A 24066-nucleotide genomic window follows, 5' to 3' on the forward strand; every position below is an offset into this window, starting at 1 on the left:
TATGTTTCCCCCCCAAACAGCAGCCCTAGCATGTTATATGGCAAATTGCTTTTTAAACTGAGGGTTAAAAGCAGTTTGTGATACGGAATAGTGAAAAAGAAAAAGCATCCAGTTCTATTATCCTAGTGCAAGTATATTGTTTATACTCTCATCCTCTTGCCAGAAATAGGATATTTTATTTTGGTAAATACATAGAAATAACCGTGCAAAAGCTGCAGTAATGCTAATATCACTGACAGAATTCCATTTTTAATGGCATTTCAAAGATACCTGCACAATCTACTTTAAACTTGTTAATATTACACAAGCTTTGGCAGACTTGGAAGGGCCACGTTACTCTGTTCAGCTCTGCCACCTCCCACAGCTGCCTCAGTTTAGCAATATGCTTAACATTCCAGTACGTACCATATAGAATTCTAGCTGTAGTCATGTGAGACAGCAAAGTTTCCTTCTCATTAGAATTTTTGTTTTATGAAGGTCAAAAGGAATGTTCAAAAGGGGTAACCAAAATGATTGAGTGGAGCAACTCCCCTAATGTGGAACCGTTTCAGTATTCTGGGCTTTATAGTTTAGAGAAAAACCAAGTAAGAGGTGGCATGATAGAACTGTGTAAGATTATGCATGGCATGAATATAGTGGTTGGAGGAATGCTTTTCTCCCTCTCTCATAATTGTTGAAAGATGCTCTATAAGACTCACTTTTTCCCTCCTAAAAAGTAAGGGGAAATGTGTGTGCCTCTTATGGAGCGAATGCAGGCTGCGCAGCTATCCCAGAAGCCAGAACAGCAAGAGGGATCGCTGCTTTCACTGCGCAGCGATCCCTCTTGCTGTTCTGGCTTCTGAGATTCAGAATTTTTTTTTCTTCTTGTTTTCCTCCTCCAAAAACTAGGTGCATCTTGTGGTCTGGTGCGTCTTATAGAGTGAAAAATACGGTAGTTATTTATACGGCTCATAGTCAAACTCTGGAATTCGCTCCCATATGAGACAGTGCTAGCCACCAACTTGGATGGCTTTAAAAGAGGATTAGACAAATTTGAAGTGGTGAAGGCTCTCAGTGGCTACTAGTCACAGTGGCTATGTTTTGCATCTGTGGCTGAAGGCTGTATGCTTCTGAATACCAGTTGCTGGAAACTGCAGGACCTCCTGTGTTCAGGTCCTGCTTACAGCTTCCCACAGGCATCTGACTGACGGCTGTAAGAATAGGATATTGGACGAGATGGGCCATTGGCCTGAGCAGGCAGACTCTTCTTATGTTCCTGGGTCTAAGGACAATCTAATATTACTCTGCCTCCAATTCTTACTGATGATTTTTAAAACCTTCCATGGCTGAGTCAATGAATATTGTAATTTAAGTAAAAAAAATCTATATTTGCACTCGAAACCATCCCTTAATTTGATAATAAAGGATATATATCTGAAATGTGAAATTGGGAAATGTGTAACATTTTTTAAATTGACATCGTTTCAGTAGAATGTATACACACTAATTAAGAGAAAGAGTTGTAAGTGCCATTGGTAACTGTGTTGATCATGCAAGACTTTAAATGAGACTTTGCTTTGTTTTAGGATAAGAAACTGTTCAAACCTCCTGTGCTGGTATTTGTAGAATGCAAACTGGGTGCAGATCTCCTGAGCGATGCTGTACATAAAATTACAGGCTTGCAAACAATTTCTATGCATGCTGATAAATCACAGATAGAAAGAACTGCCATATTACAGGTTTGTAGATATCTCTGATGCCCATTTTCTAAAAGATTCCTATTCTTAAGGCCATAGTCCTGTACACATTTACTTGGGAGTAAGTCCCATTGAACTCTGCTGAATTTACTTCTGAGTAGATGTGTATAGGCTTTTACCGCTGAATTATTTGTACTTTCTTGCCACATTTTTAAAACAGGTTGCAATTTTCTGTGAATGTCATGATTGCTTTGTATAGGTTCCAATCCATCACAGTTCTGTTCTGTGCAGCATTCTGGATTGCTGCACAGATGCTGCTCTCCAACCAAATTAAGCTGTACTTTGTAAGCAGCGATGCCTCTCTCCATGTGAACCTACCCAGACCCTGAGATCATCATCTGAGATCCTTCTTTGTATTCCTCCTGTACGAGAGGTCCGGAGGGTGGCAACCTAAGAATGGGCCTTTTCTGCAGTGGAATGCTCTCCCTAGGGAGGTTTGGCTGGCGCCTTCATTGTACACCTTTAGGTGCCAGGTTAAAATGTTCCTTTTTGACTAGGCCTTTGGCTGATTAACATCCGATACCCTTTTAAATGTGGCTGGGGGGGGGGTATTGGGTTGTTTTTGTTTTTATTACGTATTTGTGTTTTTTATCTTGCATTTCTATGTTATGAACCGCTCTGAGATCTACAGATTTTAATAAATAGAATCATAGAACTGAAGAGTTGGAAGGGATCATGAGGGTCATCTAGTCCAACCCCCTGAAATGCAGGAATCTTTTTGTCCAACATGGGGCTTGAATCCACAATCCTGAGATTAAGAGTCTCATGCTCTATGGACTGAGCTATCCACAGAAATAATAATAATAATAATAATAATAATAATAATAATAATAATAATAATAATAATAATTTGCTGACCCTGTTGCCATGCTCATTCTGGGAATTCATCAGTGGTCTGGGAAAATTACTTGATCTGATCCACGTACAATTTTAGGGCTACAACCATATTCCATGAGGGTATATTGAAAATAGTGGTCAGCAGGGGGAACAGGGTGCCTGGGGCTTTTAGTGTGCAGTAATGTTAGTAAGGCTGGTTTTAGAGGATGGGGGTCCTGTGGCCAACCAGATGATGTTTGGCTACAATTCCATTAACCATGGAGGCTGTGACTGATGGGAGTCCAACCACATTTGAAGAGCCACAGCTTACCCACCTAGTTTTAGATGCAGTTTATCATTAATGTTTTTAAACATACTTGAACATTCAGAGCAGCAGCTAGACTGACTGTGAGTTCAAGTTCAGAGTATATATCTGAGAGGAGCTAGCTTTTAGTTCTATTTAAATACTTTAAAGTTATTTTTCTTCCTTTTTATTTTTTTGCTTGTTGCCCTGTTGCTCTTTTTTGTTTCCTTTTGAAATATGTTCAGGATTTGGCTTCACTGTGAATTCTGCGGCTTAATTTCCTTTGTTGGAAATCTTGTCGTGTAACTTTTGATTACAAGACAAGCAACAGAATTCTTAATGTTTAATATTTATTTCTAGTTACATCTCGCACCTTAACAACAAGACAGTTTCAAGGAAGCTGAAATAATGTTTCTATATGCTTTGCATTAGGGATTATTTCAAGGCAAGTATGAAGTTGTCGTAAGCACTGGAGTCCTGGGACGTGGTCTTGACCTTGTCAACGTTAAGCTGGTCGTGAATTTTGACATGCCATCAAGTATGGATGAATACGTACACCAGGTAAATATACTTTTCTGCTGTACTATTTAATTTAATAGTTATTGGTTGCATTTTAACTCTATAAACTCTGTGAGATGCATACAAAATAATGGAAAAACATTTGATTATCAGTGGTTAACACTGCTACTCTTGAGCAACCTCTGGTGGAATGACTGGTTGTTCATCAGAGTTTCTGGCCCTTCTGGAAGGTAGCAGAATTTGCTACTTGAGATAAGAGAGGGAGGTTTTCTTACTGTACAGAAACTAAACTTTGATTGTAAACTTTGATAATCTGAGGATTACAGCTACCTGAGAGATTCTTTTGGTTTCATGAGAGAGATAATTGGGCCAAATTTAAATACAGTTGTTTATTTTCAGGTCGGAAGAGCAGGCCGGCTGGGTCACAGTGGAACTGCAATCACCTTTGTGAATAACAGCAGCAAGAAACTTTTCTGGGATGTTGTGAAGCGTGTTAAACCAACTGGCACTATTCTCCCACCCCAGTTATTAAATTCCCCATATCTACATGACCAGAAGAGGAAAGAACAGCAGCGAAGTAAACAATCTCAGAATGGCCTTGTAACGAGTGACAATCTTATGGACGTTATTAGAAAACACAGCAAAAGCTCTTCTCAGAAGTAACAAGTGATACTGTCCTTCTAAATACAACTGTTTTGTACAACTTGTACGACTAAGTGATGAATTTTTAACTTTGGGGGCGTAATCTAACCAAATGTTAGCATTTTGAAGACTTACTGATTTTGATTGTAGAGTTAAAGCAAAAGCTTAATATTTTTCCTTGAAATTTAATGGGCCTTTTGCAAGGTTATTAGACTGAAAGAGTGACTTAAGTCGTCCAGCAAGCTTTGTTATGAGAATGCTTTTATACTTCATATTTTGTACTTAGTATTAAGTAGTAAAATACGTAACATCATGAACTTTAAACGGAATATGCACATCTTAAAGATCTGGGTTTCCCTTGCAAGAAATGTAACATGTAATTCACTGTTATATCACCTTTTGCTATGGAACCCTAAGCAGCATACGTGTGGCAATCGGTTAGCCTCCCATCCATTTACCATCCAGTAACCCAAAAGGTTGTGGTCTCCTGTCCTTGCAGAGGACAAGTATGATAAGGAGACCAGAGCAAACGTGCTATAGACAAGAGTTGGATAAAGCATACCATAAAGATGGTTACTGGGCACTCAGGCCCTTTTAGTTCAGGCAACCAAAATGGCCAGTGCTGAGCACAGCAAGGGTGAAAGAGTTGATTCCGGATGCTCTGTACTTCTTTAAATTTAGACCTTGTCCAACTAAGGGAGGTTAGCCATGTGCCTGACAAGCAGAGGGGCTGTGGGGTATGTGACATGCCAGTCTCTTCTGAGGTTGTTTGCTGTGATGGTTGGCAAGAGAGTATTGGAGGCATTGAGGAATGTCCAAGAGGAGGGCCAAGGAAAGAATAAGAAAGAGGAGACTCAAGTAAGCCTTCTCAGTAGTCACACCCGCCCTGTGGAACGCCCTCCCATCAGATGTTAAGGAAATAAACAACTATTTGACTTTTAGAAGACATTTGAAGGCAACCCTGTTTAGGGAAGTTTTTTGATGTCGTGTTGTGCTTTAATTCGTTGGAAGCAGCCAAGAGTGGCTGGGGGAGCCCAGTCAGATGGGCGGCAAATTATTATTATTATTATTATTATTATTATTATTATTATTATTTATTAAAGTCTAACTGTTAGGAAGATCAGTTAAAATATCCCCATTTGCAGTCCAGAGGCTTTCCGAGGAAATTGAAGTATAGCTGGATACTTGAAGTTCACTTTCTAGTCAGCCCAGTACTACCCATGGTAAAAATAGGGCCAAAAATCATTTAAAAAAATAAAATACAAGGCCAGGCAGAATTTATAATACTGGGTTAGATGGTCTGAGCTGCTATAAAGCAGTTTCACATGAAGTGTTCCTTATTAGAATGCAGCAATTTCCCTGCCCCTCTTTCAAATCTCTTTAACTTTTTTAAATAATAAAATGTTGGTCACATGGAAGTCCTAATTCAACTGGTCAAATGATATCATGAACTCTCATCTGTGAAACCTCATCCCACAAAAAAAGTGTTAGGTCCGGCTTTTTTCAAAATACTCTAATTCTTCTCTTTAGTGATACATTTTTTCAGATGAGAAATTAATATTTTTTATAAAATATTTTGTAATTAAAGTTTTCAGGTTTTACATTTCTACATTTGCATCTTTCATTAGACTCATACATTCAATAACTTCCCTGCTTCCTCTTCCAAGTTTTTTATTTATTTATCCATAATTCTTGCATATTTTTGTATATCCATCTAAATCAGTTTTTCCCCATTTTACACCCTTTTAAGCATGTTATACTGTTGAATTTACCTTAATACTACCAGGGTTTTCAACTGTGTACAATTATTTTCCACATACTCAACAAAAAAGTTCCACTCCTCTTTAAATACCTGTTCTTCTTGCTCTCTTATTCTACTTAGACCTGCTAACTCTGCATATTGTTTCACCTTAAATTGCCACTCACCCTCCATTTTGGGGCTAACAAAATCCGGGCCACTGTTGTCATATACATAAATAGGTTTTTCTGACAATTGGGTACCTCTTCTGAACTGTTCCTAACAGGAATGCCTTGGGGGCTGGGTTGGGGGGAATGTTGTTTTAAACCATTTTTTATCTCATTATATATAATTTCCCAATATTCTTTAACTTTTTGGCATGCCCATCACATATGAAAAAAGTTCCTTCTGCTTCCTTAGATTTCCAGCACAAATCAGATTCCGATTTGTACATCTTAGCTAATCTGCTCAGTGTTAAATACTATCTATGAATCAATTTCATATAATTTTCCTTCAAATAAATTAAATTTGGACACTTAATTGGCCTAAATAAATGCTTTTCCTACATTTTGGGGGTCTTTTTTAAAGCAGAAAATGTCCATTGTTCTATTTTTAAAAATGGCAGGGCAAAACTGAAGAGGTTTGGAACAAATGGCAGCTTGAAAATGAAAATGCGTTTATTAACCAAGATGAAACATGGCTTCATTCATTCATATGTACCGGTAACTTCTTTCAGTTTCAGTCAGATTTAATCTGTAAATCAGATAAATGCAGACAATATTGTTGAATTACCACAGTGAGAATTTTTTTTTGGGGGGGGTACAGCATACTCTAGTAGGGACTTTAATAATGCATATGAAATTGGTTTCTAGGTTAATTTGGTTATCTTGTTCTTGATCATATGTTCACCTTTTGCGTTTTATATATAGAACATAATACAAAGTAAAGACAAGAAGAGTAATGAAACATGGGAGGAACCAAAATGGTAGTAGACCTAGGCCTGTAGCAGAAAGGAAACGATCATATTCCAAGAGCTCTTCTGTAGGTTTAGACTAGAGGTGCCAACTTGAATAAAATATTAGAGGGGGGGCAAGTAAGTCCTATCCTGCATAATCAATCACATGACGTGGTGTATGGACACCATTTGAATGGCAATGCCCATCAACTTTAGGGGGCCCCAGTCCCCTCAAATGTTTTATTGGGAGAGGGGCAAAGGGACCTCAGCCACTAGAAGTTTGCTCCTATGGTTTAGACTTTCTTTATTGAATTTATATTCTTCCCAAAAGGAACCCAGGGTGGCAAACACATTTTCACTGAAACCATGCAATTAAAAATAAAACCTTAAACATCTGAAAGCATACCTAAAACTGCTTTTGGTATAGCCAGACATTAACCCTAGGTGAGAACTAGTCTAAGTGGCAAATTGGGTAGATGCTGTCAACAGTACGCAGCAATTTCAAGAAAAGTGAGCAGCGCAGCAGGTGTGACTTTTACTTTTGTATAGTAGGCTATGTTCAGCTCTGCAAAAGTTCAGGTTTCTACACACCGCTCCATTCAGGCGAGCAAGAGATGTCATCACAATTCAAGGTCACATTCCAGCCAGCCCCAAAGCACTTGGGAAGGGTGGAGAGCAGGGCTGCACAATGGGTGTGGCCTGGGGGGGTGCCTCAGGGTCACATTCAGCCTTCTGGAAGAAGGTACAGGGTTATAAAGACTAGGACTAGCCACCTGAGAAACAGATTTTATCCAAATGCGATTTTGGTTTTAAATGCAGTGTAAGGTAGTCTCTGTGGAAGTATATTGTACAGTCATACCTCGAGTTGAATGTGCTTCGGGTTGAGCGCGTTTGAGTTGCGCTCTGCGGCAACCCAGAAGTAAGGGAGCATGTTACTTCCGGGTTTCGCAGCTCGCGCATGCGCAGATGCTCAAAATTATGTCATGCACATGCGTGGGAGCGGCGAAACGTGACCCACGCACGTGCAGACGCACCATCGCGTCTTGCACTCCGTTCAGGAATGGATCCCGTTCGCATCCCGAGGTACCACTGTATTTAATTATAGGGTACCAGAGTTTTTAGGGGGTTAACCAGGCTGGGAAAGCAGGCTTGTTGGTTTTGAATGTCTGATGTAGTTTTTCCCCAATTTCGTTCTGTATGGGAAATGACAATAAAGATATATCGTATGTATCGTATCTTGAGACCGAGGTTACTACCCTTGCTGTGAGGTCAGGAGTTACCATTATAATTATTTATAAAAATTTGTATACCTCCCTTCATCCCAATATCACACAGCGGTTCACAATATAAAAATACATAACGAGAACACATGAGCTAACTAGCTTGACAGTGAGGAGTAGTCTCTTCACTCTGGAAGTGGATAAGAAGTTCAACAGAAGTGGATAAGAAGTTGTAGCTCATTGGTAAGCTTTGCAAGACATGATCTCTGCCCAAAAGGAAGAGTTCCCACATTTGGGCATTCCAACATCACTTGCTGGGAGTGCTGATGCAGGCAAGCTGCTACCTCAACCAACTTTCTGTCTTCTCATATTAAGAGTCACAGGGCGCCTTCGGCAAGAAAAATTAACTGGATTATGCAGAACTGGCAAAACTGACATATAAGCTACGGAACAAGGATAACTGACTTTAAAGATGAATGGGAACCCTTTACAAAGTATTTGAAGATGCAACAAAACGAACTGGACTCCTTGACAGGTTTTGAATAAACATTCACAAACTTTTTATTGATAGTAATCAGCTAAATAGTTTGAGGATCTATGCAACTTTGTAACATGCAGAAAACTGCATTCTCAGAAACCAAAGACTGGAACTGAGGGAAGTCGGGGGTGAGGTGGGGGTGGGTGGGTTTTGTGTGGGAGGGTGGGGGGAGGGAGGGAGGAAAAATGGGGGGGAAATAAGGATGTTATGTTTTTGGATAATGTTTTGTTTTAATTTTGAATAATTTTTTTTTTTAAAAGGCAGGATTTTGAGGAGTACCAGGAGGTACCAGAAAAGGGTGGGGAAACCCGACTGAATAGCTGTACGTGCTGTGGCTGAAAGGTTTGGCTGCATGTTGCTTTGGGCTGCCCTGGGCAAGTGACCGACAAATTTAATAAATAAAATTTAATAATCTCAGAATCTTGTCAGCAGGAAAAACTGAACTGAAAACAAGAAGACTTTCCGTAATGGAGACACAAACAGCACCCGCATCTAGTATCATTTAGTTGAGATTGCATTTAAGGGGGTTGGACTAGATGACCCTTGGGATCTTTTCCAACTCTCCAATTTAAGAGTGTTTAGATTTGCAAGCACGAACGGCACTGCTTCCCCCCCACCTTGCTCCTCTCGGTCTATTAGTGTGGCGGCGGCCCTCCGTTTAATGCTCTTCCCACTAAGAAAGGAGCGGAGTCTCCATTTAAACGCAACCCACCCGCTCTGCAAAAGCCGACGGCGCCCTGCCTTCTTCTCCCGCGCATCCGTCACCCCGCAAATGGCCGCAGCTCCGTTGAGAACCGGAGATGTCATGAGCAGCTTGGCTTGCTCCGGCTTCCCTCTCGGGACTGCGTGTGACCTCACCGTCCGTCTCAACCAATAGCAGGCGGCGGCGGCGCATTCGAATGGAGAGTTTAGGAGGCGCCGCAGGAGGACGGGCTGTTGGTCGATCTCCTGAGGACAGGTGAGTCGCTGGACAGGTATCCTTCCTGGACAGGTATCAGCTCTCTCCGAGAGGTCAGGTCGTCCTTTCCCCCCTGGGTTTCCTGCTTTAAAAATGCGGGACGTGTGGCTTTTTTTTGGCAGTGGAGAGGGTTGGTCTTCTGCTTCCTGCAGTCTAGTGCCTGTTTAAGAAAGGGGCTCCTTTGCTTCTGCCTACTATTTGATGCGGAGGGAGGACGCTATTCTTGCAGGGACCAAAAACTAAGCATCGTTTACTTCAACGGATATTCTTAATAGGTGCTCTTCCGCCCCGCCCGAAGGCACAAACACTGAGCAGCCCCAAAGGCTTGCTTTTAATCCTTCTCTTAAACTTCAAGCCAGATATTTCCTGGTCGCATTCCCTAACCGATTATAAAATTCCCACCTCACCCTGAAATGGAAGAAATATTCACTCTATACACAGACTGTAAACTTCTCTACCAGGTGGAAAGTACAGTCATTCTCTCTACATACCCCGTTTTTCTTTCCCAATGCTTACTTAAGGTGGCTTTTTAGTTTTAAAGCAACAGTAACAAACAACACACACACACACACACACACACACACACACACACACAAATTGTATCTTGCTGTTTCAGCTCCCTGCCTGTTGAAACCTGCAGCAAGCATTTCTATCACCAGAAATAAGTTGCCTGATGGAATTTGCTAGCTTCCCACCTCTCACCTGCAAATCAAGTGTCAGTAGCTAAGCTGAAATGTCTTCCACCACTTCACTTGGCCAATACTTACTCCACTTTGCACTACCTCCCCCCCCCCCCCCAGCAGCTGAGGCTGAATATGAACAGGATTTGTATAAGTTTTGAGGTGGAGAACCTGGATTGGACTGATGGCTGGACGTGGGCAGGAAAAAAATGGGTTCCTCTTGGCAGCTTGACGCCCGTTTTCTCTGGGTAGAGGATTTACATGAGATGGGCAGGAAAACGTTATTTCCCTTTGGCAACAATATTGCCAAGTAATGGCAAAGGCTGGGTGGGGTTAGACATCAGTGACAGATATTTTAGTAATGCTGTCTATGGACAGACACAGATCCTGGGAATTTCCTCCCCTCCAGCACCAACTGTCAAGCACTGATTTAAAGTGATGAAAAAGACCTATGTAAATAATGGCTTTAAATCAAACCACTATCTTAAAATGTTGAGGCAAGTAGTTTGTGTGACTTTTTGGCACTGTATTATATATACTTAGAAGTAAGAGGCAATGTAACAATGGCTTTCTGTATGCATACAAGGAAACCAAGCAAGGTAAGATGTCAAAGATCAAGATTCCTATGTTCTGCATTGTAAGCCAAGTACTCTGAACCCTCTTGAACAACTTATGTTAATGACTGAGCAAAACAATTATCCATGAGATGGAAAGATGCTGTTATGTTTTTAATTCTAAATATTCATAATTTGCTGCAATACATGTAATATATGAAAGTAAGTAAACTATTTTGTTTCTATTTATCCACCTTTACCATAGAAAGGTAGGGATAAATTCAGTTGTCTTTGACAGAGTGATAATTCTGAGTTTTAAGAGAAGTATAAAATTAATCACTTAAGTTATTTTTTAAATGTGGCATTTTGTGTAAATTGAAATTTAAACAAAATGAAATTGATGCTAAAATATCATTTAAAAATCTATTTAAAGTAATTATTTTAAATGTTGATTTATCCATCCTACAAGGAAGACTTTACCTTCAGCATAGGTACGGAAATAGGGTCTAGTATATTACCCGCATGACAGTAGTTGAGTATAAATAGAAAATAATAAAGGCTTCTCTTTTTTTAACAGATCCCATAGTGATACATTCTGTGCTGTAGAGAAAATAAGATTACAAGTCAAGTATACTCTTCAGGAAGAGCTTGTATAATAGTTTCAGTCCTGCAGTTGCAGCTTGCTTTAGGTCTCAATGCCTATTTATATTGTTCCTAAGAAAAGCCATATTAGTGCACCTGGTGGATCTTCACAAAAGCATCCTCCAGAAAATGTCATTGCTAGAAACAGGTTTGCACAGACATTTACATCCCACACACTGGAGAATGAGGGAAGCAATCCTCAGTCACAGTCCCTGAGTAAGACCAAAGAAATAAATACGACCTATGTGCTTTCAGCCTGTAACAAACTGGCTGACACTTCAGCTGCTTCCACGACTGAAGGCAGGCTGACACTCCAACGAAGAACTGTGATGAGCAAAGAACAATCTGATACAAATACAACACATGACAGTGAAAATACACGAGTGGAAAAAAGATTGACGCTGCAGCGCCGAACAAGGACTGCGTCAACTGAGAAGCACAAAACAAATATTCACGAAGCCAGAGCAGAAAAAGGAGACCCTCTTCCTCAGAAGAGTGGCAAAACATTGTTTCCACCAAAAATTGGCAGCAGTGACCCTCCATTTGTTAAGACTGGCCTTTTGTCACTTCAAGGCCTCACAGATGGAAAGAGAAATCCTGATATGAAAAGTGATGTACCTTTTAATCAGAATGGTTCAAGTGCTACTGGTAGTTACACACCTTTAAGATACAAGACAGTTGTTGGTGATTCTCAGAGTAAAAACAAAGTTCCTAGACCATCATTCTTAACTGTAGGAAAACTTGATGAAAGGACGTCTGTATTAAAACTAGCTGAAAAGCATAATTCCAGTAAGGAAAATGGAACTGAAAGTCTGCAAAATAGATTTATTAAGAATGAAAATCTGGAAAAGCAGAAGACACCAAGGAAAGGTTCAACAGAAGGAATGAAATTCACCCCCAGATGTGGAGCTGCTCAGCATGCCAAGACTCCTGCTGCCCCAAGCATAAAGAATAAGATTCTGTGTCCTCAAACAATATCAGCCAAGAAATCTGGTACTAATGAGTTTACTCTAAATAGAAGGTTGCAAGAAAATACCACATATACTCAACAAACTGCTTCACAGAAAGAAGATACTCTAATGCAGAACATATGTGGTAAAGAAGACCCTTTCAAAATAGAAAACAGCAAAGTGACTGTAGCTGTGCGAATACGACCCTTCAGTGTCAGGTATATAACCATTTTTTTTTTGACTAATACAAAATTATATAATTTTTTGAAATTATACAAGTTGTTACCATGATGTTGAGTAGCATAACATGCTCTCCAACCACTTAGATATATTACCCAGTTTAATTTCCATTGTGTCTGTATACAAACTGCTGCACTTCTCTTTACTTCCATTGTCCACTTTATAAGGGATCTGTGTGTTCTAACTAAGGCTGAGACAATTTAACAACTATATGAAATAAATAAAATGGGATGATAGTTGATACTTTGTTAGCTCAGTAGCCCACCTTGCAAGGGAAGCTAATCCAATTCCCTTTGCATAACTCCATTTTAATAAACCTCAGATTTTGGGGGCAAGAGTATAGTCATATCCAGCACTGTTGTTCCCTTGTGCAGCAGACTTCTAGTTGTGCAACAGAACTTGTCATTCCTCTTCCCTGCAGCCCACCATGCATTCACAAAATCTGCTCCAGGGAATTAAAAGACCCTCTGGAGCACAATTTGAGGGCTCACTCAAGAGGACAGGAAGGGGAAGTCCTGTTGCAAAAGGAACTCTGCATGCACAGTAATCTCCAGCTTTTTGTCCCCCTGTATAAATTTTTTAAAGAAATGCTATGCAGCACAGTGGCTTTTGAATTTTTTATCAGTCTTCTGATTTTTAGGCAACATCTGCAGATGCTAGCTTACATTTTAGAAACTGGACACTTGCCATGGAGTTTATATTAGTAGTTAATTTAGTCTTTGATCTTGGAACTATATGTTTTATAAATATATAAATTATTTTCTTTGGCTGATTTACTGTAATCCTGGATTGGTTTTTGTTACACATGTTAGCATTGGATCCTAAACAGTATATTTATGAATTATTTTGATCTAGGTGTATTTTGTACATTAGTTCTATGAATGGCTGATGTAGTATACTGAACTTCAATACAGTCTATCTCTATGCTAACATTTTACATATAATGAAATTTCAAAAACCTTTAAGGAGAAGATTCATATAGAAAATTCATATGGCTGATGCACAATTAACCTGAAGACTGCCACATATTATAATGATTTAGTTACAACATCAATTAGACAATTTAGATTAAATTTGGTTTATAAGATCAGTTACAAAGCTGAATGTGTTCAGTGTTTTGTCGTCCCTCGCCCCCTATAACTAACATTTCTTTTGTGCCTTTATTCAGAGATAAGAATGAAGAAACATTACAAGTGGTTTCCATGACAGGGCAAGAGACTGTTGTGCACCATCCAAATACAAAACAAATCTTCAGTTTCACTTTTGACTTCTCATTCTGGTCTTTTGATAAATGTCATAATTTTGTAAGCCAAGAGATGGTGTATCAGTCTCTGGCAGTACCTCTCCTAGAAAGAGCCTTTGAAGGATACAACACCTGCCTTTTTGCATATGGACAGACTGGTTCTGGAAAGTCATACACGTAAGTTGGACTGGAAGTGTTCCATTTCTGTTGCTGTTGTTGACACCCAATACATGTCATATCCAGATGCTTTTTTGTTGTATGTTTGTTTCTTAAGTGAATGAGATTATTATTGAAATGGAAGACTGACTTGAATGAAGCCAAACTAACAGTACAGAGAACATTTTATTTAAATCTCTCTGAAGAAAATTTTGGTATGTTTTAAACAGAAAAACCACCTATCTTCAGGACTGTGATTATCTAGTGCTTTAGGGTAACAGTAACTAGAAGACTAAGATCCGAAGCAGGAATTTCCTTGTTCAGATCTCATGTATGCTGTTAAGTCACTAGGCTCATAGGAAGCTCTCTTATACCAAGACAGACCATTCTGGTGTTTCCCAAACTAGCTGGAAAGCTGAAAAACTAGTCTAGCTGTTTTTGGACTACAGTTCCCATTATCCACGACCACTGGTCCTACTAGCTAGGGATGATGGGAGTTGTAGTCCAAAAACAGCTGGAGACCCAAGTTTGGGAAACACTGATCTAGCCTAATAATGTCTACTACTGACAGCAGCTCTCCAGGGTTTCAGGCAAAGTATCTCCCTCAGCCCAACCTCAAGATGCCTGTTTGAACCTGGGATCTTTTGCATGCAAGGCAGTGGCTCTACTGAACTTCATATTACCTTCAGTAAAATGGTGACAGTAATGTTGGCCTACCTGGCAGGGTTGTTGGAATAATGGCTGAGATGATACTTGTGAAGTGTGTAGAAAGTTCAAGATAAACATGAGGTATTATAAAAAATAATATGGATCTAATATCTTCTCCTAGCAACTCTATGTTGTGAACTGCCCTGAGATTTGCAGATGAGGTGGTATAAAAATGTAATAAATAAAACAATTAATATGGTTAGGTGACCAGAAGCCACACGATAGCCAAAGCTTGCCATATGGCGTGTGGATTGTCTCAACTTCAAACCATGCAGTTAAGAACACCATAGTCACCTGTCCTCTTTCCTAGCTAATCCATTTTAAGAATCTTATTAGATTTTACAATATTATGCAGAAATTTTCTTCTAGTTGTCTTTTAAAACTGGTGCTCCCTCTGTATTAATGCCTCGTTAGGAAGTGTGAACGTCGTATTCTGCAGAGTTATAACCTGAGCCTATAATTGCAATATTTGTCATTACAGTATGATGGGATTTGATGATGACGAAAGAGGAATAATACCAAGATTCTGCGAAGATCTCTTTACTCAAATTGCAGAAAAAGAAACGCAACAGGTATTGCTGCAGCATTACTTTTCTTTCTGAACTTATTGAGGCTGCTCCACTTTCTTCGGGAGTACATGGAACCACCTTTGGGTTCACTTTTGGGCATCACTGTTGTGGAGGCACTGTTAATGTGAATCAACACTTCCACATAGATGCATTACATGTGATTGCAATGATTTCCACAGTGGCAGCAGTGCTTTTTTGGAAGTATCCTGCAACAATTGCATGGAGGTTTTTTGAACTGGGTGATAAATGCTGTTAAGCTGATTGGCTCAATGCTTTTCTTGAGGGCAGGCATGTGGAGGGGTACAGAATAGTACTCTCTCTCTATATATATATATATTACTGGTATTCCCTCAGAAATGATTGAACTGGGTAAAAGCCGACCCTGAAATTTGCCCCATCCTTGTGGCTGCTTCATTCAACCCATACTCACCAGCAGGGTGGGATTTCATCACAGCTTCCATGTGGCTGTGCGTAGGAAGCAAATTGCCAGAGCAACATATTTCTAAAGTACTTGATATTTCTGTGGTTTTTTGGGTTGTTGTTTTTTACCATAAAATAAAAACAGAAATCAATATGTACAGACTACAGCTCCTCTGTTGGCTAGCGAGGCTGATCTTACACCTTAATAACTGTTGATATATTCTATTGCTGTACTGTGTTTCTTGGGTGTATGGGTAGCAATAAAGCTGTTGTTTTTTTAATTAGACTGATTTTCATCTTGAGATGAGCTATTTTGAAGTCTACAATGAAAAAATTCATGACTTGCTAGTCTACAAAGCTGAAAATGGACAGAAGAAACAGCCTGTAAGTAACTAATTACGTTCTGAACATTGAAGTATTGTCTGTGTATAAAACAGTAACTCTCCGGATGTGGGCTAGTCTCATAACCATAAGGAATTTGATCCTTTCTGTTCTTGGCTCTTACAAGCATAGAAAAAGATGGGCATCTGTTCAAAGGCTAATGTATGAGCCTCAGTGAGGTTATATAGGGGTGTATATAGCCGCTTTCGATCCTGGCAGCATTTCTGCTGCACGGCACTCTCAGCCCCGTATGGGACTTCCAGCTGGCCATTTAAAGAGCTTCTACTTTGACTTGCAGACTTTTAGTTTTACTCATCTCTATTTTGTTTTGATTCCCTGTTTTTGTAGGTTTTGCTTCTTAAGCTGTGCTTGCATACTGTTTTGCATGGTGTGATGCTTGCAGTGAAAAGTTTTTATTGCTCTTTATGTTTTTTTTAAATAAAATGTATCATAAAGATGCATTCTGTTGTTTTCAGGGTTTTCAAAAGTTATTTTGTGGCAAAATAAAACAAAAACCATTTGTTTTGTTATCTCTGGTTTACTAGGGTTTTCACATGGTTATAATAAAACGCTTCAGTCTCTTATTTTTCCTCTGTCCCCATGCCCTTTTTAGTTTTTTCATTTGTGATGTCCAGTTGTTTGGCACATTATTCAGCCCTCAGGTTCACATGTGCAAATATGGATAAGGATACCAATGTCCCTGGTGTTCTGGGATCCCAGATTAGCAAACACTGAGTTGGAGAAGTTTCAGTCCTTCTACTTACGGATAATAACTTGTTAGATAGTTCCATAAATGTGCTCTAAATCGCTGAAGCTTTTAAAACTGATCAACATTGACTTTTCTGATTAACAGCTTCGTGTGAGAGAACATCCTATCTTTGGACCCTATGTGGAAGACCTGACTGTGTAAGATTTCACTTTATGATTTTTTCTACAAATCTCTGTTTGCTGACTTAAAATGGACCTATTAGTTATTCACATAACAAGAAGCCTGCAGTCAAGGAAATTGTTGGGTTTTTCAAACAAATTGTGAAATTAAGCCCCAACCAAACTGGCTATTGACTCTACTTTTTCACAGTATCATTTCTCATTAATTCCCTGTCCCTCCGTTCTCTGCTTTCCCCCGGAATGCAGTTTCCTCCACCTACTGTCCTCTCAGACTCGTTTCTGTTCCACTGCCTGTCCTCCAGCCTTCCTCCAGCCCCCCTTCCCCTTCATTTTCTTACTCAGTTTTTTTGTCCTTAATCTGCCCCATGCAAACAATTCTCCTCTTCTGTCTTATATGAATCTCAAAGATATAGTTTGCCCTTTTCTTTCAGATGGGTAACTACAAATGTTCTGATGCTAAGCATTCTCACATTCTGTAACACCACCTCAATCGTACTGAAGGTGTCACCATCACAAGCAAGATATAATATTGATTCTCTTGTAAACTCTGTTGAGCCTATAATAAAGCGTGGGTTTTCATTCCTTCAGGTGTACATATTTGGACCATAATACTGCTAGAATTTTGTGGTAAATCCATAATTTCTGAGGTATCTGTAGGCTTCATTGAAGCTTCTTGATGAATAATTGTAAGCTGAATGGTTTGTAGGACTGGGTCTGTGTTTATATGTGTAGAACTTGGTTTTTTCCCCTTCACAAGAGATAAAAATTATTATTTTTCTTCTAGGAATGTTGTTAGCTCTTACTTGGATATTCAGGTAAGGTTATTGTTGTTGTATGTATCTCATAAAAAGTCTCATGTAAAAACTGATTTCTAGTTTTCAGTGATGGTAGATAAGAGATTATTGAGTAATTGAATTCTTCCAGACAAATAAGTATTGAAAATAGTTGAACTAGCAATTACTTCTTTGTGGTAGATCCTTGTGCTGATAGAAAATTACTTGCGGGATCAAAATTTCTCCTTTTACCCATTTCTCCAGAGTTCCTGTGAGAAATTGTAAAAACTTTTGTTTTAATTTATAGTATGTTTAATTTTCTGATGTATATCTCTTAATGATAGAAGTATCATTTAAATATAAACAAAATGAAAGGCCACCAACCAATTCTGCCATAAAATCAAAGTTACCAATATAGTTGGTAACTGTTGCAGCTCAGATAAAAATGTCTACTCCAAAATAATGAGGACTTGGGTAAGCTTTTGGGTAGTGATTTGGCCATTTCTTCACACTTAGTGCAGTGTGCAGAGTTGTGCCATAAAGGACAGTATAGCCCCTTGCTTCCCCCACTGACTTCCTGTCAGGTGTGTAGTGTTACAGAAAATCTTAAGTATTCCAAGGTGAGATCTTCCACACCTGCGCTGGAAGCATCTAGCTTCTTGCCATCCCCCAGAATTCTGACATGCAAGATACTGCTGGGGAAAAACAGGAGTAGAGCCACATGCAAGTCCCTGCATACAAAGACACAATATATGGCAAGCAAAGTACAATGAATGTGTTCGTCACAATGTACCGCTATTACAAGACATGTGGTACATACAAGCGGTACTCCAGAATCATCAAAATAAGTACAATTAATGATATATTTTCATTATATCCAGCGCACGAAAATTATTGGAAGCAGCAGAGCTGCTGTAGCAAACAGGACTGGAGCCTGGTGATCCCAGTTTCAAAGAGAAACTCCTTCTTCAGCCTGTGAAGTTAACAAGGCCCCACATTGGGTACAAGTTGGGGCAGCTGCTAGCTGTCTCTTCGAAACTGGGATCACTGGGCTCCTGTCATGTTTGCTACAGCTGCTTTGTACTTTGCTTGCCATATATTGTGTCTCTGTATACTAGCTTGAACCCCTGTTTTTTCTTTTTTGAAAAAACACTTGTAATCTTAAGGACAATGTTTAAAATTGGAAATATTTAAGGATAAGAAAATTATAGACATGTACTATATAAGAAATTATAAAAGAACCGGGGGAGGGAATGGAGGGAAGTCAAGGGATCTGAGGAATCCCAAAATACGGATTTAATATGGTATGAAAATGTTTTAAATGTTTTTATTTATTTTTACTTTAATTGCATCTGTTTATTATGGTATGTGAAGATAATGTTTAATTGTGAAAAATATTTTTTTATAAAAGAAAAAGAACCCTTTTTTCTGTTTGTGTATGTTTTATACACAGTAGGTTCCTTATTTTTGCACAGGATGAGTTGGCGGGAGATGTGTGTAGAATGCCCCACCTTGGAGTATACAGTCCAAATACATGACTAGCAGAGCACAGCTGCAACCCAGTAGGGGAGGAAAGAGCTATGCTGTGAGGTGGAGCCACTTGCTATATTTATAGTAAGACCCTACTACTAGCAGCAGCAGATGAGTGATGGATTTCAAATCTGTGTTTATTTTTAATATTTCAATGCCCTACTTCATTTTGGCTTTTTAACTTACTGACAGCTTGAAAATCTAGATAAATCATGTGGACTCTCCTTCACTGGACATTTTTAAGCAGAGGTTGGATGGCCATCTGTCATGGATGCTTTGGTTGAGACTCCTGTATTGTAGGGGGTTAGACTAGATAATCCTCAAGGTCCCTTCTAACTGCACAGTTCTATGATTCTATAAGTGGCTTTTGTGTGTGTTAGCACAAGTTGTTCTAGAAGCATTTATTTTATTTTATTTTATTTTATTTTATTTTATTTTATTTTATTTTATTTTATTTTATTTTATTTTATTTTATTTTATTTTATTTTATTTTATTTTATTTTAAAAACCCTCATGGTGCTCACAACTGTTTTCTCAAAAATTTCACATCCTCTCTTTTTATCAGAATTGGCTGCAGTTAGGAAATAAACACAGAGCTACTGCTGCCACAGGAATGAATGACAAGAGTTCTCGATCTCACTCTGTTTTCACCCTGGTGATGACACAAACAAAGGTACTGGGTATTTTGGTTTGCTTTTAAACTTACTTTTTTATAACATTTTGTAACGCAGGTCAAAAATTCAACAAAATTATTCACCCCCTCTCTTCCCTTTTGCATAAAGGGGAACTTTTTAATTTTTTAAAAAATGTTCAATAATGCAGCAGACGTTGAGCAGAAAATTCACTTATTGATATAAAGCCTGGGAAATAATGGTTTGGATCTCAAGGCGCCTGGCACAAGTGGAGAGACTTAATTCAAGCACCAACAAAAGTTGTTTAATCTTACATAAAGTAATTTTATGTATGGGCAGAGTGACTGCACACTATGCTCCCCATTTTTCTTTATACTTTTGTTTTCTACTGTAAACATAATGAAAGCATTAGCTTCCTATCGATGTGGTTGCTAACTTGTTTTATGAAGTTTTAAATGTTAGAGAATTAGAGCAGGTTAAGGGGGAGATTGTCTAGGTTTCTTTTTTTTAGGTTATACAAATATTCATGATCTCCGGCTTTGTTTTTAAACTGTTCATAGGCTGCAAGTCAGGTATAGCACAGGAGCATAGGAAATCATTGGTCCATCTAGAGTAGTACTGTATACACTGAATGGCAGCAGCTCCAGAGTTTTAGGCAGGACTCTCCCAGCCCTATCTGGAGATGCCGGATATTGAATCTGAGACCATCTGCATGTAAGCCAGATACCCTACCACTTACCTACATCCCTTCCTCGCAAGCTGCATCCCTTCCCAACATGTCCAATTGTAGCCATTTCTTTATTTTAGACGGATATTGTGGAAAAGGAGGAACGCGAACACAGAATTATCAGTCGTGTGAACCTGGTAGACCTTGCAGGCAGTGAGCGCTGTTCTACAGCTCAAACCAGTGGAGAAAGACTGAAGGTAAAATGTATATAAGGTACTCTGCTGGGCCTTATATTCTCAGAAACTGGGCAACTGTCCAGCGGAGCCACCTTGTTAATCCCCACGCCAAGCAAATCGTACTGCAACACAACATGCAATATTATGGCATTGAACTTGAAACACAAAGAAGAACCACTTAACAAGGTCTTTTATACAGTGTCAGATTACTGGTCTACCTAGCTCATTACTAGTCCTTTCTACACCCACAGCCTCTTGCCACTTTATCCCATTTCTAGATCAGATTCAAGAAAGAAAAGAAAAAACTATGGGCAAGTTCAGCCATCCTGGGGCCCATATTCCCAGGACAACCAGCCATGGGTTCTGACTTGACCTGACCCCAGTTATGTTTATGGTTCTTCAGTAGCAGCTCCTGAGAATACAGTGGCTGGGAAAGGTGACACCGTGAACTGGTATTGGGACGCCGTAACAAAAGATGTGCCAGATTGCAACTTCAATATATATGCCCCCTGTTTATGTGCATCTATATAGCCGACTGTAAAATACTATTCTTCCTGTAACAAATGTGTGAACTAGATGGATTAAGCATCTTCCGCCTGTGCACACTTTAAGACATGGAATATTAGTATTGTTAGATACAGGTAGTGATTTGGGTATTGGAATATATAGATGGTGAGGTGACTAGTAGAATGCCTTGGTTATATTTAGGCAAATTATTTATTAATTCATCATTTGTTAAATTTGTATACCGCCCTATACACTCAGGTATCAAAATAATTAATTGTAAAAGTGGCCCAGAATTAGGTCTAAATGATGGGGATGTCCCATGCCTCTGAAATGAACAGCAAATAGAAGTGGATATTCCTCTGCCTTGTGCAATAATGTAACTGGGTTTATGCACCTATATTGTGGCGCCTGTAGGAAAAACTAGGGCATAATATGTTGATGCTATTGACTGTTTCTTTCCTTCTCAATATAGGAAGGTGTGAGTATAAATAAATCCCTGTTAACTCTGGGGAAAGTTATTTCTGCACTGTCTGAGCAAAATCAGAGCAGGAGGAAGGTGTTCATTCCATACCGTGAATCTGTTCTTACATGGTATGTACATATTTTGTGTGCCATAACAGCTTTAAAAAAAAGCTTCATTTTTTGTAGTGATCCTTTCTTTCTTGGCAGCATTTAATTATTATCAAAGTTAATAGATTTTCATAGAAACACAGCTTTTAATGGTAAAAAATGGAATTAGATCCAGTTATGTACCACATTAATCAAACCACTCTTCCCCCTCTCCACCCATTCATTTTGGTCCTCTGCTTTTCTATTTCCTGACAATGGAACTGAGCTAATTTTCAAAGTGATTTTGATTGATCCTGTAGGGCATAAAACTGCAACTGGTAGAGTACATTTACTTTATTCTCAACTGGTTATTCTTGCATATAGGAAAAAAATGGATAATGCCTTAATATTTGGGGCCTATTTCCACTAGCACCTTCGGCTAATATCTGTGGGAAAGGCACGGCTTTTAAGCCAGCTAGTGCTTAGACTTCTGAGTTCTGAAGGCCCCCCAAAACATTCCTTTCTTCAGCACTAGGGGTGGTGGGGTGAGGCATGCATTCTTTGGCCCGGGCTGCACTGTTTCCTGAACAAGTCTTTGGGAAACAGCCCAGGCCAAGCTGAATGAAGTACGCCTAACAGTTGTGCACCACTTTTGACTTTTGCTGCAGTCCCCACACAGTTTTCTCAGCACTTTGGGGAAAGTTAGTCAAGAGGCCTCTGTAATGGTGCACACACCTCTGGGTATCTGCCTGTTCCAGTACTGGGAGGGATGGGAGGTTTATGAGTTACGCTGCCCAACTCTGTTCTGATGAGAAGATGCCCCCTGCAAAAAACCATTGGTGTTGTTCCAGACTCCTTTGGTCCATCCTTTCCGCTAATGCCAGCAGGAGTCCAAGGGGAAGTGGAAGGTGAATGGTGACATGTTGTTTGGAGGAAGGGAACCAATTGGGTAGCGAGGTGAATGACCTGGATCTGATTCCACAGGTGAAGAACTTAGGCATCCTTATTCTAATCTACATAAAGAATTGGATCCTGCAAAATGCTCAAAACATGTACTGTACTTTGTTGTATCTTCAGAGAATATAGTCTTAAAATAAATCCAGACTGGGGAAAATCATTGTGCATTTATTTTCTTTCAAATGTAGGCTGTTAAAGGAAAGTCTTGGTGGAAACTCGAAAACTGCTATGATCGCCACAATTAGCCCTGCTGCAAGCAATATAGAAGAAACACTGAGTACCCTTCGATATGCTAAACAAGCTTGTTTCATAATCAACATTGCCAAAGTCAACGAAGACATAAATGCAAAACTAATCCGAGGTAAGCCTGAGAACTATTTTGCTTCTTGCCGAAATAGCCCTATGCCAAGTTGCTCCTAGGTTTCTTACAAAGTATACACTTACTAAGAGGAAGTAATTCAAAAGAAAGCTGCATCAATTTATGGACAAATGCTTGCAATTGAAACCCACAAAAATGGCAAGAATCATTATTTTAATGATAATGTGATGAAATTGCTTATTGGTAGCCTGGAGTGCAAAATACTTTCAAACAGCTCAGAGGTGATCACAGCTCCCTGACAAGCATGTCTGTATGTTACATGTTTGCAAATATGTGGGGTTTTTTTTTACATTCATACTGTAATTTTTAGGTGTGTAGTTGATATGCTGCATTTAAAAAAAACAACAATACTTGCATTTATTCAATATGCAGGTAATTTTTAAATTGCAAACATTGTGGGTAGGATTCATCTAACAAACCCTGTCAGCAGAAGCCCTGCACAAGGACTTCCACTTGCAAAATGGGTCTTCCCCCTGTGTTCCACGAAATTGGCTGGGGAGGGCAGAAGAACTCCCAGAACAGCAGAGAGGGGGAGGGGAGTAGATCCATTCTGTCTGGCAAGCTGAAATGCTTGTGTAGCTATAAAATTTGTCACTGTGAGACTCATAGATGCCAATCCAGAATATTTGCCAATATAAGAGATGCCATTTTGACTAGCTGCTGAACTCTCTTGTTAAATGTAGAATTGAAAGCTGAAATTGAGAAACTGAAATTGGCTCAGAAAAACGCTCAGAATGTTGACCCTGAAAAACAAAAGCTTTATATGCAAGAAATAACATCTTTAAGAGTGAAGCTATACCAGCAAGAGAGGGAGATGGCAGAGATGCAAAGGTACTTGGTGTCTTCTCAAAAATACAGATTGCTAATGGAAGGTTCCCCTCTATTTTTTGTTTTTTTTTACTATTGAAATATAGTCTATACAATTAATTGTGCATTATTGCATAAAGATTACACATAAATAATAACTAATTAAATAAAT

General features: G+C 39.2%; 3 protein-coding genes across 11 annotated transcripts in view; 2 read left to right on the top strand and 1 right to left on the bottom strand.

Moving 5' to 3' along the window:
- Positions 1 to 4361, top strand: part of DDX59 (DEAD-box helicase 59) — a 31200-nt gene extending 26839 nt beyond the window's left edge. For all 6 annotated transcript variants that reach the window (XM_083506801.1, XM_083506797.1, XM_083506800.1 and 3 more), the window contains 3 exons: positions 1566 to 1718; positions 3289 to 3417; positions 3775 to 4361. In XM_083506801.1, the coding sequence (XP_083362927.1) occupies positions 1566 to 1718; positions 3289 to 3417; positions 3775 to 4038 (546 nt within the window). In that variant the 3' untranslated portion in view covers positions 4039 to 4361. The remainder of the gene's footprint in view (positions 1 to 1565; positions 1719 to 3288; positions 3418 to 3774) is intronic.
- The window catches only part of CAMSAP2 (calmodulin regulated spectrin associated protein family member 2), a 183358-nt gene that overhangs the window by 107375 nt on the left and 51917 nt on the right, over positions 1 to 24066 (bottom strand). The window lies entirely within an intron of this gene.
- The window catches only part of KIF14 (kinesin family member 14), a 31424-nt gene continuing 16521 nt past the window's right edge, over positions 9164 to 24066 (top strand). For 2 of the 4 annotated variants that reach the window (XM_083506712.1, XM_083506710.1), the window contains exons 1-12: positions 9165 to 9426; positions 11238 to 12470; positions 13661 to 13912; positions 15081 to 15171; positions 15874 to 15972; positions 16823 to 16875; positions 17642 to 17672; positions 19726 to 19833; positions 20600 to 20716; positions 21675 to 21793; positions 22897 to 23069; positions 23771 to 23918. In XM_083506712.1, the coding sequence (XP_083362838.1) occupies positions 11356 to 12470; positions 13661 to 13912; positions 15081 to 15171; positions 15874 to 15972; positions 16823 to 16875; positions 17642 to 17672; positions 19726 to 19833; positions 20600 to 20716; positions 21675 to 21793; positions 22897 to 23069; positions 23771 to 23918 (2306 nt within the window). In that variant the 5' untranslated portion in view covers positions 9165 to 9426; positions 11238 to 11355. Of the gene's footprint in view, positions 9427 to 11237; positions 12471 to 13660; positions 13913 to 15080; positions 15172 to 15873; positions 15973 to 16822; positions 16876 to 17641; positions 17673 to 19725; positions 19834 to 20599; positions 20717 to 21674; positions 21794 to 22896; positions 23070 to 23770; positions 23919 to 24066 lie in introns of all 4 variants that reach the window. The other 2 variants (XM_083506711.1, XM_083506709.1) reach the window with 2 other exon arrangements.

The sequence above is a fragment of the Podarcis liolepis genome (assembly GCF_965112155.1).
Source record: "Podarcis liolepis genome assembly, chromosome: 6".
NCBI classification, from domain to species: Eukaryota; Metazoa; Chordata; class Lepidosauria; order Squamata; family Lacertidae; genus Podarcis; species Podarcis liolepis.